This window comes from Carcharhinus amblyrhynchos, chromosome 2 (genome assembly GCF_965287045.1).
Source record: "Carcharhinus amblyrhynchos chromosome 2, sCarAmb.v2.hapA, whole genome shotgun sequence".
Lineage (NCBI taxonomy): Eukaryota > Metazoa > Chordata > Chondrichthyes > Carcharhiniformes > Carcharhinidae > Carcharhinus > Carcharhinus amblyrhynchos.
Window position 1 is genome coordinate 20873900 of NC_137325.1, and position 19659 is coordinate 20893558.

At 45.3% G+C, this 19659-nt stretch overlaps 1 protein-coding gene across 1 annotated transcript in view; it reads left to right on the forward strand.

The window, feature by feature from the left end:
- The window catches only part of LOC145357551 (collagen alpha-6(VI) chain-like), a 115272-nt gene that overhangs the window by 4234 nt on the left and 91379 nt on the right, over positions 1 to 19659 (forward strand). The window contains exons 3-7 of the mRNA XM_080211025.1: positions 2736 to 3323; positions 6345 to 6965; positions 9174 to 9794; positions 16345 to 16905; positions 18841 to 19401. Coding sequence (XP_080067151.1) covers positions 2736 to 3323; positions 6345 to 6965; positions 9174 to 9794; positions 16345 to 16905; positions 18841 to 19401 — 2952 coding nt within the window. The remainder of the gene's footprint in view (positions 1 to 2735; positions 3324 to 6344; positions 6966 to 9173; positions 9795 to 16344; positions 16906 to 18840; positions 19402 to 19659) is intronic.

Here is a 19659-nt window from a genome sequence, read left to right on the forward strand (position 1 = left end):
CTGACTGTCTGCCTATCTTGCAATCTGGTGAGAGAAACTCAGCAACAGGCAACCAGTGAGCCCTACAACCTTGTTCCGCCATTCAATTAGATTGTGGCTGATACTAGTTCCATTGGTCCGCTATTTACTTCCTGTAAAACCCCTAGCGAACAAAAATTTACAAATCACAGTTTTGAAGTTTTCAATTGACCCCGGGATGCAGCAGCTTTTTTGTGAGAGAGAGAGAGAGAGAGTTCCCGATTTCCTTCATGTTTTGTGCAAAGAGGTTTGCCCATTCCCGAGTGGCCAAGCTTTAATCTTCATGTTGTTTTGAATTTTTCTGGCACAGGAAGTTGTCTCCTTTCACCTACCTTATTAAAGCCTGAAATCACTTTAATGTCTTCGATTATCCCTTGACCTTCCACATCCAAAGGAATGCAAGGCACATTTGTACAATCTATCATTATAATTTAAAACTTAAATTCTGTTATCATCCTGGTTAAATCTGTAACCCCTTCTAGGAATATATCCTTCCTGGAGAATAGTGACCAAAATTGTTTGCAGTACTCCAGATGTGGTCTAACTAGAGCTTTACACAACTGGAGGATAAATCTCTGCCCTTTGTATCCCAGTCCCTTCAACCTCAGGGCTACTTTTATCCTGTTTAAATTATTTTTATTGCTGACAACTAGGTTTTTGAATTCATTGAATATAGATCTCTAAACCTCTCTGATCCAAACTTCTTACCATTTTGAATTTAGTTGGCAAGAACAGAGCATATTCACATTTTCCAGGCGCAAACTCAGAGGTGGGATGGTGGAGGAAGATAAGGAAATACAAGAAGGGAAGGGACGAAAAGTGTATGTATATAACTTAATGGGATGCAGTCAATTTAGGGGCAGCACAGTGGTACAGTGGTTAGCACTGCTGCCTCACAGTACCAGGGACCCGGATTCGATTCCTAGCTTGGGCCACTGTCTGTGTGGAGTTTGCACATTCTCCCCATGTCTGCGTGGGTTTCCGGGTGCTCCAGTATCCTCCCATAGTCCAAAAGAGTGGAGGTTAGGTTGATTGGCCATGATAAATTGCCCCTTAGTGTCAGCGGACTAGCAGAGTAAATGTATGGGGCTATGGGGATAGGGGCTGGGTGGGATTATGGATGGTGCAGACTTGATGGAATGAATAGCATTCTTCTGCACTGTAGGATTCTATGACTCTACTTGAGAAGGGGCATTGAAAGGAGAGAGACAAAGCTTCTGGTGGACTTTAAAAGGCTGAGACTGTTGGATCAGAGACAGACATATATTTGTCTGTCTGTGTCAGGCTGCTGTATTTGTGGGTTGGATTGATTATGATGGATTGTGGGTGAATACGTTAGGTTGGGCAGGTGAAGCCTGGGTGGGATTGTGGTCGGTGTGGGCTCGATGGGCCGAATGGCTTCCTTTTGCACTGTAGGGATTCTATGATTCTATGAGATTAAGAGTAGCCAAGATGAAGGGAGAAGGATCCCTCAGTGAAAGAATGAGTCTGCATCCAGGGAGATGCAGCTCAACGCTTGGCTTCCTCGTTGATGCCTGTTGAAGCTGGGGCATAATAAAGATTAAGATTCTTGTGAGGAGGGTTTTTGTTTGTGCTGATTCATCATATACCAACACATGGCTCATCTCCAAAACGTGAGGAACGTACAGGCCACAGCTGAGCGCTACTTACTCTCATGTGCAAATTTTTCGCTTCATAGTGGCTGTAGATAGCACAACTCTGTAGCTGCTCCTTTACTGATCACACTCCCAGGAGTTCACCAGGTTCGCTCTCAAGTAAGTTTAGTGGGCCCTGCAATAATGTTCGGTGGCTCCTTATTGGCCTATCACACCGGCTTTCATACATGAAAAACAGGGGATGGTGCCCTTTGAATGGTCGGTAAAGAACTTCAGTCAAATAGTTGGTCAGACATTCAGATCCTAACACACTGCGGTACAACCTGCCATTGCACCCCCTCCTGCCAAAGATTCAACATAAGCCTGTTTAATGCCTTTGAACCAATTTTTTTCTATCACCATGACACAATAGTTAGCACTGCTGCCTCACAGCATCAGGGACCCGTGTTCAATTCTGGCCTCGGGTCACTGTCTGTGTGGAGTTTGCGCATTCTCCCTGTGTCTGTGTGGGTTTCCTCTGGGTGTTCCAGTTTCCTCGCACAGTCCAAAGATGTGCATGTTAGGTTGATCGGCCATGATAAATTGACCCTACTGTCGGGGAGATTAGCAGAGCAAGTATGTGGGGTTATGGGGATAGGGCCTGGGTGGGATTGTGGTCGGTGCAGACTCAATGAGCTGAATAGCCGCCTTCAGCACTGTGGGGATTCTATGACGATTTGGACATAGGCGCACCACGAAGATAACACTGTAGCCTACTTCAGACAACTATAAAACTGTTTGAAGGGCTAATTTGGGTGGACAAGGTGAGGACCTAATGGGCTGCCTGAAATAGTCAGCACAATTAATATATCATTGCTTTGCATTTGACTTCATGGCGTTTCCATTTGCCCAATGCGAAGGATTATCTGAGATAAGGAGGGATGGTATAAATGTTGGGAATTCTCTCTTTAAAAGAAGTAAATGTTCAACCAAATGTGATGTTTAATTGTAAAACTGGTATGGAAGTGGGAGTGGAGGCACAAATAACAGTATCAGCTCTGCCGTCCGTGCGCAGGTGACCAAAACTGTTTCAGACAAAGTGTTACTTTTTGTATGTTTCAGCTTGCAGGGAAGCCTCAGTTGCTGATATTGTCCTTGTGGTGGACGGTTCGAGCAGCATAAGTGACGCGAACTTCGAAGAAGTGAGGGAGTTTCTGTACGCCTTCGTTAGCGGCCTGGATATTGCGGGGAACAAAGTAAGGATAGGCCTGGTTCAGTACAGCGACGACCCAAAGACAGAATTCCTGCTGAATCAGTATTCGTCCAGGAGCGACGTCCTGAATTACCTCCAGAACTTGCAGCAGAAGGGAGGCGGGACTGATACCAGAAGGGCCCTGGAATTCCTGAGGAGCCAACATTTTGTTCCGTCAGCCGGCAGCAGAGCAGCAGAAAACGTGCAACAGATTGCCCTTCTGGTCACCAACGGGGAGTCCAGCACAGAGGTAGATGAAGCGGCCACCCAACTGAGGAACAGCGGAGTCACAATTTACGTCGTTGGAGTTAATATCCAAGGAAAGAAGGAACTTCAAGATATTTCCAGCAGACCAGTCCGGAGATTTGCTTATGATGTTGCAAATTTTAATATGCTGAAAGAAAATTTGGATAAAGTCTTGGAGTCGGTATGCAGCACTGTCGAAGGCCATATCCGAGGTAGGTGCGATTAGCAATGCCTTTGCTCCATTTTCTAACATTTTGATGATAATTGTCAACCTCAGGTTCTCAGTAGCACTCTCCGTCAGACGGTAGTGGGTTCAGGTTCGACTCCAAAGACTTGATTTCAGTTGATGCAGGTGTCAATCACGAGGGGGCATTGTTTTAGAGTAAGGGGTAGGAGATTCAGAGAGGATTTGGGAAAAAAAATTGCACTCAGAAGGTGGTAGGAATATGCTGCCTGGAAAGGTAGTTGAAATCTTACAACTTTTAAAAAAAGTTAAAGTTATAGTTCATTAGTCACAAGTAGCACTGCAATGAAAATTCCCTAGTCTCCGCACTCTGGCGCCTGTTTGGGTACACTGAGGGAGAATTTAGCACAGCCTATGCACCTAAGCAGCACATCTTTTGCGTTGTGAGAGGAAACTGGAGCACCTGGAGGAAACCTGCTCAGACGAGGGAAAAGGTGCAGACTCTGCACAGACAGTGACCCAAGGCGGGAATCAAGGGTGGCATGGCGGCACAGTGGTTAGCACTGCTGCCTCACAGCGCCAGGGACCTGGGTTCATTTCCGGTCTTGGGTCACTGTGTGGAGTTTGCATTTTCTTCCCGTGTCTGTGTGGGTTTCCTCCGGGTGCTCTGGTTTCCTCCTATACTCCAAAGAAGTGCGGATTAGGTTGATTGGCCATGCTAAATTGACCCTAAGTGTCAGGGGAATTAGGAGGGTAAATGTGAGGGGTTACGAGAATAGGGCCTGGGTGGGATTGTGGTTGGTATAGACTCGATGGGCCGAATGGCCTCCTTCTGCACTGTAGGGTTTCTATAATTCTATGAATCGAACCTGGGTCCCTGATGAGCACTTAAGATATCATAATATCATAATACTCAAGGATATGGGACAATGGGATTAGCATGCCTTTAGTGGTAGATATTGTCAGTGCATCCTTGATGGGCTGAAGGGCTTTTTCTGCACTGTATGACTCTACGCCTCTCTCTGTGACCAGTGCAGTACCAAGGGAGTGCTGCACAACTGGAGGTGCTGACTTTTAAATGAAAGCTCAAACTGAGGTCCTGTCTGCTTTAGCAGGTGGACGTAAAACAACCCATGGCACCATGAAGTAGAAGAAATTAAAGCTGATTATCTGGTCATTGTCTTGTTGCTGTTTGTGTTATCTTGCTGTGCACAGATTGGCACCTACCTTTCCTACACCATAGCAATAATTAATGCCAAAGTACTTAATTGGTGGGAAAGCGCTTTGGGACATCCAGGCATCATGAACGTGCTTAATGAATGTGAGTTCTTTCTTTCTATTTGTTAAAATAAATTTGCAGTGGTTAATACCTTCAATGTCTCGGTATACATGCAGAAAATTTATATGGAAGGGAATCTCCATCCAAAATCAATGATGACCATTTATGACTATTCTGAAAGCAAACAAATGTCTCCTTTGTTATTGCGCATGGAAAGTAAAGTTCGTTGCTGGGAAACTCCACACAGCCACTCCTGCCCTTTTGCCATGACTTTGCTGTGGATCTTTGCCAGCAAAATAACAGGGGTGGGAGTAGCTACAAGGAATTTCTTGTCTGGAGTTAGAGGGAGCAGTCAAGATAATTAGAATAGGCCACACACATGGAATTCAATCGCCATTTTAAAGTCACACCTTTTGGCCTTTTTGGTACATTCCTATTGGTCACCAGAAGGATGTTCTGATCCTGCCAAGGTCTATGGCGTTTTGCATTGCTTGCCTGCCCTGTACCCGGGTTGGCAGCCATGCGGTGTTGCCTTTGCTGGTTCTGGAATATTCCACCTGCAGGAAAATCACACCTGTAACTTGACATAACCTGCCTCCTCTGATTAATTCCATGCTGCCGCTCCCCCCTCCCCAATTCATCCTCCCCTTCAGCTGAAAATGTGAAGAGATCTCACATCTTTTCATGATGAAGACTAATTGATTGATTGACTCAGCTTCGTTTCTTGCCTCTACTCTCTTCCAGATTTTCCCTTACCCCAATTATGAATATCTCGCTTTCACTTAGCCTTCAGTAAGCTCACCCCCTCTATGGCACCTGCCTCTTGCACCCTTAACTCCAGCTCAGCCCAATTTCTAACCGTAGAATTACCTTTCCTTAGGCCGGTGCTCGCTGACGCCATCCATGGCTTCTCTCCTAAAGCCCCTCCTATCAAAGCAACTAGCACCAACTCGAGAAGACCATCCTCAACCATTCTATCCTTTCCACTCCCTACCCATCTCTAATAACCTATTTTCTTTCTAATGTCATTCAGATTTAGCTCCCCACCCACCCCACACACACACACACACACACACAGCTCTGTACTATCCTAATACATTGCCCTCTGGATGAATATCTTCATATTTATGTACAAGGCTGAGACTACCCTGATCAAAATTCTTAAATACATCTCCTGTGATTACAATGTGCTATCCCTCTTTGTAGCCATTAACCTCCACCAGATCATTTATCTCCACCATCCATTCACTATCACCTTTCAAACCCCATTATTACCTGTGGTCCAGCTTGATAGCATTCCCTTGTCTTCATTCAATTCCTATCCTTCCCAAAGTAGCATCGTAGGATCATAGAATCCCTACAACGCAGAAGGAGGCCTTTTGGCCCATTGAACCTGCACCGACAACAGGCCCTATCCCCATAACCCCATATATTTACCTTGCTAATCCCCCTGGCACTAAGCAACAATTTAACATGGCCAATCAATCTAACCTGCATATCTTTGGGCTGTGGGAGGAAACTGGATCACCCAGAGGAATGTCACACAGACACAGAGAGAAGATGCAAACTTCACACAGTCACCTGAGGCCAGAATTGAACCCGGGTCCCTGGCACTGTGAGGCAGTGGTGCTAACCACTGTGCCACCATGCCCCCACAGTAGTCCATCTACTGTGCAGCACTCTCATTATCCAGGGAAGGATTGGGAAGGGTGGGGAACATTTGAGATTGGTTTCCTGTGCTAATCCGCCATTTTATCTTCTGCCTTCCAGCTTTTGCAGTGCGTTATGCTGATGTTGTTTTCTTGGTCGACGGTTCTCAGAATATGGGGACCGCAGGATTCCAGCAGATCAGAAGCTTTATCTCCAGGATCGTCTCTCAACTTGACATTGGGGCGGATAGGTTCCGTATTGGCCTTGCCCAGTACAGCACTGATGCACGGACTGAATTTTTACTAAACACTTACATCACAAAGATTCAGGTGGCCAATTACATAAGGAGCGAGCGCAGCTTTGCATTTCGGGGAGGCCCAGCTATAAGGGTGGGCCGCGCTATCGATTACCTGCGCAGGGCCTTCTTCAGAAAGGCTGCTGGAAGTCGGAAAGGTGAAGGTGTTCCTCAGATTGCAATAATAATCAGCTCAGCAGCTTCCCAGGATGACGTCACTCTACCTGCCAGAGCCTTAAAGAAGGAAGGAGTGAAAGTTATCTCCATCGGTGTCAGACGGTCCGTCTTGAGTGAGCTGCAGAATGTGGCCTACCTGCCGAATTTCCCATTTGTTTTCCAGATTAGCACTTTTGATGCCCTTATTCAGACAGCTGAACAAGTATCCAGTGCAATCAAACTGATAGTACGAAGAGAATTCCTTTACCGAGAGTTCAGAAGACCATCAGGTAATGTCTTGATTCCTCGGCCCATATCCATTGTGTTCCTGCATTGAGTCACTTCCCCATTTAAAAGTTTTTCCACATCAGTCAGACTTAGAGGGGTTGATTTGAAGTGTTCAGCATGGACCCTGCCTGCTGTAAACAGGAAGGGAGCAACCTGTAAATAAAGGTGGGTCACTTGGCATCTTGTCTACTCATGCCATAACCATCGGGTAGGCTCCTGAGTTGGGTGGCTGGAGCAGCTGCCTGTTTGGATGAGATATACAAAAGTGGGATCTTATGATGTACAATTTGTAGAATCATACAGTGCAGATTTGGCCAATCAAGTCCTCATCAACTACAATCCCAGTTGTAGTTGCATGGGGTTATGGCCCTACCGCCATAACCCCATGCATTTGCCCTAGCTAGTCCCCCTGACACTAAGGGACAATTTTAGCATAGCCAATCCACCTAACCTGCACACCTTTGGACTGTGAGAGGAAACTGGAACACTCGGAGGAAGCCCATGCAGACATGGGGAGAACGTGCAAACTCCACATGGACAGTGACCCAAGCTGGGAATCGAACACAGGTCCCTGATGCTATGAGGCAGCAATACTGATCATTGTGCCACTGTGCCATCCCAATTGATTGTTTACTGTGCACCAGAAGTAAAAAATGACCCTGCTTCTCTAGCCTCCTTGAGTAATTATTCAGTTCCAGCTACTATTTACAGAGAAAGGAAAATGATGCTATGTTGGTGATTGCTGTTTACATATCTTTTGTTCTGTTCTGGCCTTGAGATCAGGATTTCACCATTGTTGGAAATGTTAAAGTTTACAATGCAGTGTTGGTGTTCCTTGATCAAGCTCATGCATTTTCAATTTGGGATCCACCCCAGCCTCCTCCTCCCCCCCTCCCCGCCCCCATAAAAAGCCTTTAGGGGAGCAGAAAGATAAAATCAAAGGTCTCTAACTGCAATCCTTGCCATCTCCTAACCAAAGGTTGCCAGGTGAAATCATGAAGAAGAGAGGCAAGGAGGTCAAATATTGGGAAGAATGGATTTCAGCAAGGGACAACAGGTTGTAATCAAAGGTGAATGGGTGACATGAAAGTGGCCATATTAGCCTTTTGACTAAGATCAAGTGTAGCTTTGCTGTCCTGCACTTGATAGAAGTCAATGATGTTACACTGAGGCTCCATTTGAAGCAATTTTTTAAAGCGGCATTTCGGCCTTTTGGCTAAGATGCAAATGAAATCAAGCACTGGAGTGGGTCCAGTGCCTATTCCAATCAGCTTGGATCATGTAGGTCAAGCTCAAGACGGGAAGAGGCTTGCCTGTCTTGTCAGCTTGGATCTGGAACATCTGACTTGTTGAGACTTTGAATTGGACTTTGATTGGATTGAATTGGATAAAAAAAATCTTATTCACCGTGGCTGGTCATCCTTTCCATGTGGCTTGTGACTTTGACAAAAGCCGCTTTGGGATTCTGGCAGGGTTGCAAACCTTATTGGAGGTATACAAATATTCCGTTCCTGGAAAGATGTACGTATTTAGGAGATGCTATCACATTTAAAGGTTTTGAAGAGGAAAGGATGTTTGGAGATGGTGGGAGGAGAAGGGTACTGGAGGCAAATTCGAAGGAAGTGAGGGTTTGGGTGGGAATACCTGGGGAGAAAAAACTGTTCACATTATCAGCTAACATGGAAGCTGGAAAGGGGAATTGGGTGGTCAACAGTTAGTAAAAACAGGATCAAGAAAACAAGAGGTCGGTCTCATGGACAAGATGAGCTTGGAGGAAACATGCAACAAACAATTGGCAGATGAGAGCAAGTTAAAATTATGTTTTATGCGATCCAACCAGACCTGGCAGTAAACATCCAAATCAGTTATCCTCCATTCTGTTCAAGTCTGCACCCCTTGGAGCTAAGGGAGCAGAGTTGAGGGCTGCACCAGGGGCTAGAACAGTAAGAAGTCTCACAATACCAGGTTAACTTCTTACTGTGCTTACCCCAGTCCAATGCCGGCATCTCCACACCAGGGGCTAGAGCCAGGATGAGAGAGAGTAATGATTTTAATGGGCATTGAAGGTGGTGGTCAGTGTATGGTTGAGCAGATCAACAGTTGCAGAAATGTTGTGATGGACAGTTGGAGGTGTAAAAGTGCAGTTGTAGCTGTCTGTGTAATTTTGAGCTCAACATTATAGTTACGTGCTTTTGGTTTTTGTTTTCCAGTGTGTCAGTCTGCTTCAGTCGCTGATGTTGTTTTCTTGGTCGATGAATCGGACAGCATTGGGGCAGTAAACTTCCAGCTCCTTCGTGTTTTTCTCCACAATATGATTCATGCCCTAGAAGTGGGCACTGAAGGCGTCCGCATTGGTTTAGCTCAGTACAACACAATTACGTCAGAAGATTTCACTCTCAGAATGTATCGCCGAAAGTCTGACGTTCTGGACCACATAAAATTGACGCCGTACAGGGGAGGGGGCAGGAACGTAGGCGCAGCCATTGATTTCGTACGGAAGAACTACTTCACAGAGCGCGCAGGCAGCCGTGCCCGGAAAGGGATCCCTCAGGTCTTGATAGTGATCACCAGCGGTAAATCTCAGGATGCAGTGGCGGACAGTGCGGCCTCTCTGCGTCGTCTGGGCATCACCATGTATGCCTTAGGAGTCCAAAATGCCACCGAGAGTGAGCTGAGGAAAATCGCGTCGCATCCTTCGACAAGTTACATCACGAGAGTGGAGAATTTCGTGCAACTGTCGACCATTGAAAGGGCTCTTCAGAAGAAGATCTGCAACGAGATGATCAAACAAACCTCAGTACGATCGGTCCAAAGCGAAACCCTCAGACAAGGTCAGGAGAATCAAGTTAAATATCTTCCATGAATTGTGGGTGTAATTCCTGATCCTTTGTTTTTATTTAAGTTCATTCAGCAGTAAGTAACTTTTCAGAAAAGAGTTTCTTGACGTGGTACAAGATTAGGCATTAATGCTTAATAATAGTGTCAAGCTGTTTAATTGTTTAATACATCTCATTTATCCTTCTTGCACTGTTTATATCTTAGCTTTCAACAAAATGGAAGGATAATGCTTCAGATTCTCAGATTTGCAATGTTCCTAATTATTGGACTTTGACCTTAACTCTAAATACTTCAGTTAAAATAGTCCATATCTCATACAAACCTTATAAACATTGCAACAAGGCGTTTATATACAACCACTTTACAGTGTAAGTAGCTCCCTTTACTTAGTATTCAAGTTTGGAAATATGAGACCTCAGGGATACAACATATAAATCTTTTTCATACGCAGCACTAATCAAGAGATCCAATAAAATGTCAACTATAAAGATCTTACAACTCCCTGAGATAAAACCCCTCCCTGTATAACATGACAATAATTATTGATGGGTACAAAAGTAGAGGATGTCTTTCCAGTTAATTATCCAACCCCAGACACATTGTTTCATGCTGTCTTATTCACTTGAGAATTTCATTTTCCTTGGAAATTTTCATTGGAAAAAATCTGATGTTATTCCTCATTCTGTGATTTCCATTCCCTTCTCCAACACATTGACATCTGGAATTTGGACAGAAGGATCATCTTGGGGTAGAATAGAATAGAATCCCTACAGTGCAGAAGGAGGCCATTCGGCCCATCGTGTCTGCACTGACCACAATCCCACCCAGACCCTATTCCCGTAATCCCACATATTTACCCTGCTAATCCCCTGACACTAGGGTCAATTTAGCACAGCCAGTCAACCTAACCCACACATCTTTGGACTATGGGAAGAAACTGGAGCGCCCGAAGGAAATGACATGCGGAGAATGTGCAAACTCCACACAAATAGTGAACTGAGGCCGGAGTTGAACCCAGGTCCCTGGCGTTGTGAGGCAGTAGTGCTAGCCGCAGTACCGCCCCTGGTATTGTGTGTAGAATTCACCAGTTTGGTATCCTGATGCTGCTGCTATATTTAAATAAGGCTTAAAAATGTACATAAATATAGGGACACATGGGAGACAGTTTGATAGATCACAGAATCAACATAGAATCCTACAGTGCCAAAGGAGACCATTCAGCTCATCAAGTCTGCACTGGCAACAATCCCACCCAGGCCCTATCCCACAACCCCACATATTTACCTCACTAACCCCTCTAACCTTTTCACCCTGGGACACTAAGGGGCAATTTAGCATGGCCAATCGATCTAACCCACACATCTTTGGACTGTGGGAGGAAGCGGGAGCTCCCAGAGGAAACCCACACAGACATGGGGAGAACGTGCAAACAGATGAGGCCAGATTTGCACCTGGGCCCCTGGTGCTGTGAGGCAGCAGTGCCAATCACTGTGTCACTGTGCCACCTACCAATCACCAACTGGGGATGTGTATGAATAGAGTTAAATGTAATGAATGCTGGAATTGGACTGTGACCTGGCTTTAATGTGTCCACACCTGAAATGTAATGGAGGTGGTGAGAAATCTGCGCTGAGCTTGGGAATTCATCTTTGCAGCTAGGTAAGTAATTACAGTTGTAATTAATCTCCATAGGAGATGTTAATGAGATCTTTGCCAATTCATTTTAACTTTGCTCTAAATTTAGCAAGTGCAGTACAGATTCCCCAGAGTTTGACAAACATACCAGTGATATGGAAGCCAGATTGAGTATTTAAACTTGTCATTTGTCCTGTCTGAATAAAAGCTCACTTTTTGCAGCTGCTGCCTCGGTTTCCTCTGCTAAATGTTTGGCCGAGGGTTTTTGCATAGACACAGCTTCTTTCAATCTCGAAAGCTTTCAAATTGAAAAACTCAGGATGGTGGGCACAGTGGACATCGAAACGTAGAAATATAGAAGATAGGAGCAGGAGGGGGCCATTTGGCCCTTCAAGCCTGCGCCGCCATTCATTACGATCATGGCTGTTTGTCCAACTCATAAGAACATAAGAAATAGGAGCAGGAGTAGGCCATCTATCCCTTCGAGCCTGCACCGCCATTCAATAAGATCATGGCTGATCTGTCGTGGCTCAGTTCCACTTTCCCGCCCTCTCCCCATAACCCTTAATCCCCTCGCTTATCAAAAACCCATCAACCCGCGTCTTAAAAATATTTAGCGAGGCAGCCTCCACCACCTCAACAGGCAGAGAATTCCAGAGATTCACCACCCTTTGAGTGAAGAAGTTCCTCCTCAACTCCGTTCTAAATCGCCCCCCCTTTATCTTGAGGCTGTGCCCCCTAGTCCTACTGTCCTTTCTGAGCGGGAAGAGTCTCTCCACCTCTATCCTATCCATCCCATTCATCATCTTATATGTCTCAATGAGATCTCCCCTCATTCTTCTAAACTCTAACGAGTACAAGCCTAGTGTATTCAGCCTCTCCTCATAGCTCAACCCCCTCAACTCTGGTATCAGCCTAGTAAACCTCCTCTGCACTCCCTCCAAGGCCAAAATATCCTTGCGTAAGTGCGGCGACCAAAACTGCGCACAGTACTCCAGCTGCGGCCTCACCAATGCCCTATACAGCTGCAGCAAGACCTCCCTACTTTTATATTCAATCCCCCTCGCTATGAAGGCCACCATCCCATTAGCCTTCCTGACCACCTGCTGCACCTGCAGGCTGGGTTTTTGCGACTCATGCACAAGGACCCCGAGGTCCCTCTGCACCGTCGCCTGCTGCAGTTTTTCGCCACGTAAGTAATAGTCCTTCCTACCATTATTCCTACCAAAGTGGACGACCTCGCACTTGCCAACATTGAATTCCATTTGCCAGTTCCTGGCGCATTCGCCCAGCCTATCTAGATCCTTCTGCAGACTCCACACCCTCCGCACCATTTGCTGTTCCACCAATCTTGGTGTCATCAGCAAATTTTGACACCATACACTCGGTTCCCTCCTCCAGATCATCTATATAAATGGTAAATAGCTGAGGCCCCAGCACCGACCCCTGGGGCACTCCACTAGTCACCAACCGCCAATCTGAATAGCACCCATTAACCCCCACTCTCTGCCTCCTATTTGACAACCAATCCTCTATCCACGCTAACACCCTACCCCCAACTCCATGCCCCCTTACCTTCTGCAATAACCTCTTGTGAGGTACCTTGTCAAACGCCTTCTGAAAATCAAGAAAGACCACATCCACCGGCTCTCCTCTATCCACCGCCCTAGACACATCCTCATAGAACTCCAATAAATTTGTCAGACACAACTTCCCCTTAATGAAACCGTGCTGCGTCTGCTCTATCAAGCAATTCCCCTCAAGATGCCTCACTATTTCATCCTTGATGACGGATTCTAACATTTTACCCACAACAGACGTTAAACTAACTGGCCTATAATTCTCTGCCCTTTGCCTGCCACCCTTCTTAAACAACGGCGTAACATTAGCCATTTTCCAATCTTCCGGCACTTCCCCGGAATCCAGCGACGTTTGGAAAATAACCACCAAGGCATCCACTATCACCTCCGCCATTTCTTTCAGAACCCTCGGATGCATTCTATCCGGTCCTGGGGACTTGTCCACTCAATAGCCTAATCCTGCTTTCTCCCCATAACCTTTGATCCCAGTCACCCCAAGTGCTATACGTAGCTGCCTCTTTCCTGTGGTAATGAATTCCACACGCTCACCGCTCTTTGGGTGAAGAAATGTCTCCTCATCTCAAATCCTCAGACTGTGACCCCTGGTTTTGGACTCCCCCGTCATCGGGAATGTCCTCCCGGTATCTACTCTGTCTAGTCCTGTTAGAATTTTATAAGTCTCTGTCAGATCTCTCCCTCATTCGTCTGAACTCCAGCGAAAACAGTCCTAACCTAATCAATCTCTGCTCATACAACAGTCCTGCCATCCCTGGAATTGGCCTGGTAAACCTTCGCTGCACTCTCTTGAAAGCAAAAACTGCTTTCTCAGAATTGATAATACATCATTAACAGTAGCTGAGACAATGTGCTGCAATGGAATCCATACATGCACAGGAGTGAAGTGTGTAGGAGGCAGATCAGGGTTTGGATATGATAGTATAGTTTGTGCGCATGCTAGCAGAAGATTAAGTTTCTGAGCTAGAAGTAATGTTAAGGATGACCAACCTATCAGGTGGTTGTAAAAATGTCCTTTAGGGAAGGAAATCTGCCATTCTTACCCTCTCTGGTCTGTATGTAACTTGAGACACACAGCAATTTGGTCCTCTGCAACGGCCGAGCAAACCACTCAGTTTGTTTCAAACTATAATAGAAAGGTATAATGAGAATAATATTCTAAGAACCAACTGATATCAGCCTAGGCACTGGATGCAACAAAGGCACGTCAGGCCCAGTCATCCCCGCAAAGTCTTCCTCGCTAATATCTGGGTACTTACCTAAAAATTCAAAGAACTGTCCCACAAACTAGTCAAGCAGCAGACTGATGTGGTTATACCCAGAATCATATGTGTCAGCCAATGTCACAGACTTCTCCATCATTATCCCTGGTTGTGTCCTGTCCCACTAGGAAAGTCTCACCAGAAGTGGTGTACAGATGGAATGGCCCTGAGAGTCTTCAGCATTGAGTCCAAACTTCACGATGCCTTATGGCATCATGTCAAACATGGACAAGGAAACATCCTGCTAATTACCATACATTACCCTTCCTCAGCTGATGAATTAATATTTCTTCAGTTTAAAAACCAATTGCAATGAACACTGAAGTTGTGAGTGCTCAGCATGTATTCTTGATAGGGAACTTCCATGTCCACCACCAAGATTAGCTCAGATACATAATTACTGACTGAAATAATCAATTCCTGAGGGTCAGATTAGGCCTATTGCAGGCGGTGAGAGAACTAACAAGATGGAAATACCTACTTGATTTCACCCTCACCAATCTACATGCAACCGATGCATCTGTCCATGTGTTAGCACTGGTAGGAGTGAGTACCACACATTCCTGGTGGACATGAACTCCAGTTTTCACACTGGGGTTTGCTGTATGGCACAGTCTCACTATGCTAAATGTTTATCACTGAGGTCTGGCGTCTTATTCAAGTGAACAAAGAACATAGAACATAGAACACTACAGCACAAACAGGCCCTTTGGCCCACAAGTTGCGCCGATCACATCTATACCTACCAAGCCATAGAACTATCTGTAACTCCCAATCCCATTAGATCCCATACACTCATCCAGAAGTCTTTTAAAAGATCCCAGCGAGTTCGCCTCTTCCACCACCGATGGCAGCCGATTCCACTCACTCACCACCCTCTGAGTGAAAAACTTACCCCAACATCTCCTCTGTACTTGCTTCCCAGCACCTTAAACCTGTGTCCTCTTGTAACGACCATTTCAGCCCTGGGAAATAGCCTCCGAGAATCCACCCTAACTAATCCACTCAACATTTTATAAACCTCTATCATGTCGCCTCTCAACCTTTGTCTCTCCAGGGAGAAGAAACCTAGCTCCCTCAACCTATCTTCATAAGGCAATATGAAGATCTATGTCTTGGAGAATCTAATTGCACAACTGCATAATGGGGGCACCATGGCACAGTGGTTAGCACTGTTGCCTCACAGTGCCAGGGGCCAGAGTTCAATTCTAGCCTTGGGGCTAGAATCCACTAAGTGGAGTTTGCAAGTTCTCCCTGTGTCTGTGTGGGTTTCCTCCCACAGACCAAAAATGTGCAGGTTAGGTGGATTGGCCTTGCTAAATTGCCCCCTGATGTCCCAAGATGGATAGGCTAGCAGAATTAGTGGGATAAATATGTAGGGTTACGGGGATAGGGCCTGGGTGAGATGCTCTGTTGGAGAGTTGGTGCAGAATTGATGGATTGAATGCCCTCCTTCTGCACAGTAGAACTCAGTGGGTTAGAAACCCACAGGACCCACATCCTTTCCAACATTAATGTCCTCCGACCTGAATGGAGAGTACAATTGGGAAGGATTTACAGCCAGCATTGCACCTAATCCCACTAGTTTTCTCACGGGCAGGTTAGGATAAAATATGTCCTGTGTCACACATCCTTATTTGAACTCTACAGTAGATCTATATGAAGTGAAAGAAGAAGCAACTAAAATATTGGGGGAGGTGAAATTATTCTCTGTCTGTGGTGTGAAACAGGCTCATTGCGAATTGGAGTCTGGTTTCTCATAGCACATAATCTCCTTTTAGCAGAATAATTGTTGAAACTCTTTTCTGAAGACTTATTTCCTCATCTCAATGTTGTTTTTACTTGGATTGACATTAAAAATGTTGGCAATATTTTTTAGGTCAATGGAAAATAAAAATTGGCAAGGCACATAATCCACTTGCTTTGATCCATTTTGTTCTGCCGGCATGAACTACTTCCATCCTGGTAGCTCAGATTAGCATCAAACTCCCCTTTCCAGTGTGTTCTCATTGTTGTTCAGGAACTAAATCAGCGCACTCTTCGCTTTTCAGGCTGTGTTGAGACTGAAGAAGCCGACATCTATTTCCTGATCGATGGGTCAGGCAGTATATTCCCTGAGAACTTCAAGGACATGCAAAGATTCCTGGTAGAGGTGGTGAAGGTATTCAGAATCGGTGCAAACCTGGTTCGAGTTGGGATTGTCCAGTACTCAGATAATCCACAAATTGAATTTGGAATCACTCAGTTTACCAACAAAATGGGATTGGAGGCAGCCATTAAGCGAATTGCTCAAATTGGAGGAGGCACCGCGACGGGCCGTGCGTTAAGCTACATGAGGAATCTCTTCAGTAACGCACAGAAAAGCCGTGGACAGAGAGTGCAGCAAATCCTGATCACCATCACAGACGGACGGTCGAGTGATGCTGTGACAAGCCCTGCTGCAGAGCTGAGGCAACAGGGTATCTACACGTATGCAATAGGAGTGGGAGATACGGATGAAACTGAACTTCTGCAGATTGGAGGAGTCAAAGAAAGAGTCTTTTATGTCACTAACTTTGATGCTTTGAGAGATGTGAAGAATAAAATTGTGCGGGAACTCTGTTCAGAACGAGGTAAGCTTTTAATTAATGAGTGTGTGTCCCTCCATGGGCTACATGTGTCTCTGGGATGTCCCGTTTCAGCTAAGTGTAATAAATGGTGCAATAAATTAAATAAATTCCTAGCCTTTTGATTAAGATCAAGCCCAAGATGGGGCTCAATGCCTTATCTTGTCAGCTTGGACCTTGTTTGTCTGTCTTGTGGGAACCTAGGATTAGATTCAATTCAAGAAGCCTCACAACACTAGGTTAAAGTCCAACAGGTTTATTTAGAATCACGAGCTTTTGGAGCACTATTTCTTCATCAGCTGACTCCCCTAATGAGGGAGCAGCACTCCGAAAACTCGTGATTCCAAATAAAGCTTTTGGACTTTAGCCTGGTGTTGTGAGACTTCTTACTGTGCCCACCCCAGTCCAATGCCGGCATCTCTAACTCTTGATTCAATTTGAATTTGGTTTTTGAAGCAAGCAAGGAATGGATTTGGGTTTGCCCGGTCCACTCTGAGCATCGGCTTTGTAACTTTAAAAATGGAATAAAACAAATAAATAACTGTTAAAGTGTATAATTGGGCAGTAACGAAGAACTGGCTATTTGTGAAGATTTTACCATAGATTTTGTCATGTGGCAAAATAGAACAGTAACCAAAACATCTCATCCTATTAAGCTTGATCGGTGCTCACATTACCTTGTTTATATTTGTGTTACATTCTCTCAGTTACGATCTGATAAAAGGGAAAAAACAAAAATTAAAAGCAAAAATGGAAGAGCTCTTGACTTGATATGATTGTCTAAAGTGGGTATTAGTAAATTGGCTATTTGTTTTACACCTCACCTGACTTGTATTTCCGCTGAACTCCGTAGCAGGACAGGCAAAACATGGTTAATAATTTCTTTAATGTCAATGGCCAAGATTCCCCGACCTTGGATTCTCCAGTCCCGCTGCTGCGAATGGAGATTTGCCTGAGCATCAAGTTCTCCATTCTTGCTGGCAGCAGGGCGGGGTGTATGAGGTCGGAGAAGTCCGGTCAATGATTTTTAGAAAATGGGTGTAGCTTGCTGGGAGGATGGTGGTGGGGGGGGGGTCCTATTGGACCTAATTGAAGAACTGTTGCCAACCCTGAGGTAGAAGGTTATGGGGAGAAAGCAGGATTAGGCTATTGAGTTGGGTGATCAGCCATGATCGTAATGAATGGCAGAGCAGGTTTGAAGGGCCAAATGGCCTCCCCTTGCTCCTATCTGCTATGTTTCTATGTAAATCCCCCTCGGCAGGATTGCTGATACATGCAGGAATGTGCTTTATTAAATTGTGCACTTCATGCCCAGGAATTTCTATGTCCTAACATGAAAAGATGCAAAACCATGGGCTATGACTTTGCTACGTTGTGACTTCCCCATTGTATCACAGAACAATTCCTACTCAAATGTTTATTTCGCTTAGATGGAATTTTTCAAAGGGTTTTCGGGTTACAGCATGTAAGTAATTTGAGACTTGGGCCAGAATTTTCCGTTTATGCCTCGCTGCCAGCGAGAAGGGAGAATTTGGCGCTCAGCCAAATGCCGGTTCACTGCAGTGGGACTGGAAAATCCCAGCTGCAGACGAGCTTGGAGAATCTGGCAAGTGCTTTGGGGGAAACGGTGAGTTTGGAACTATGACTTGCGAGGCTGTCCACCAGTGCTATTTTCCTCACCTCATGTTAGGATCTGTCATTGATTAAATGAGAAATTGAGTGACATAATTAGTCACCAACTCCGTTATCATTGTTTTATACAGCCACCGGGACCCTGAACTGCACGAATCTTGGTCTTTTTTGGATTAGCATTTCCTATATTACTTTTAACCTGACCCTTAACCAGGCCGCAGGGGAAAGGGGGCTTTATCCTAACCTAGTTTGAATTTCCCTGCTCAAAAGTATGAGTGGCAAAATTTCATGTAATTTCTTTTTGCTCAGCCTGCAGGCAGCTGGACATGGCTGATATCATCTTCTTAATCGACGGATCAGGGAGCATCGACCCTGAAGATTTCAGGAAAGTTAAGATGTTCATGGATGTCATCGTGAACAAGACCACCACTGATGCAGAGAATGTGCATGTAGGCCTGATACAGTTCGGCTCAAACCCCAAGCTAGAGTTCCAACTTGGTGCGTTTTCAACGAAAGCCGACCTTCGCAGAGCGATTAGCAACATGCAGCAGCTGGGAGGGGGCACTCGCACAGGCCAAGCGCTGAGCTTTACAGCGGACTACTTTGCCGAAGCTAGAGGGGGCCGGTTTGGTATCCCACAGTACCTCGTAGTGATAACCGATGGGGAGGCGCAGGATGAGGTCCTTCAGCCCGCCAAAGCCATAAGGGATAAAGGAATCACCGTGTTCGCTGTGGGTGTTTTCAATGCCAACAGTACCCAGCTTCTGGAAATTGCAGGATCTTGGGATAAAGTTCACTATGTCGAAAGCTTTGACCTGCTGGACGATCCAGAAAAACAAATTTCTTGGGAGATCTGCAGCCAGCCTGAAGGTGAGTGTAGTGCGATAATTACTGTAAACCGCTAAACAAAAGGATTAACTTTAAGATACAACCACTCACTTGGCGACTGATGCTCAGCTGATTATTGGAAATATGAGGTCAAAGTTAGAAGTCTCACAATACCAGGTTAAAGTCCAGCAGATTTATTTGGTAGCAAAAGCCGCTAGCTTTCGGAGCACCACTCCTTCATCAGGCGAGTGGGATTTTAGTTCACAAACAGAGCATATAAAGATACAAACTCAATTTACA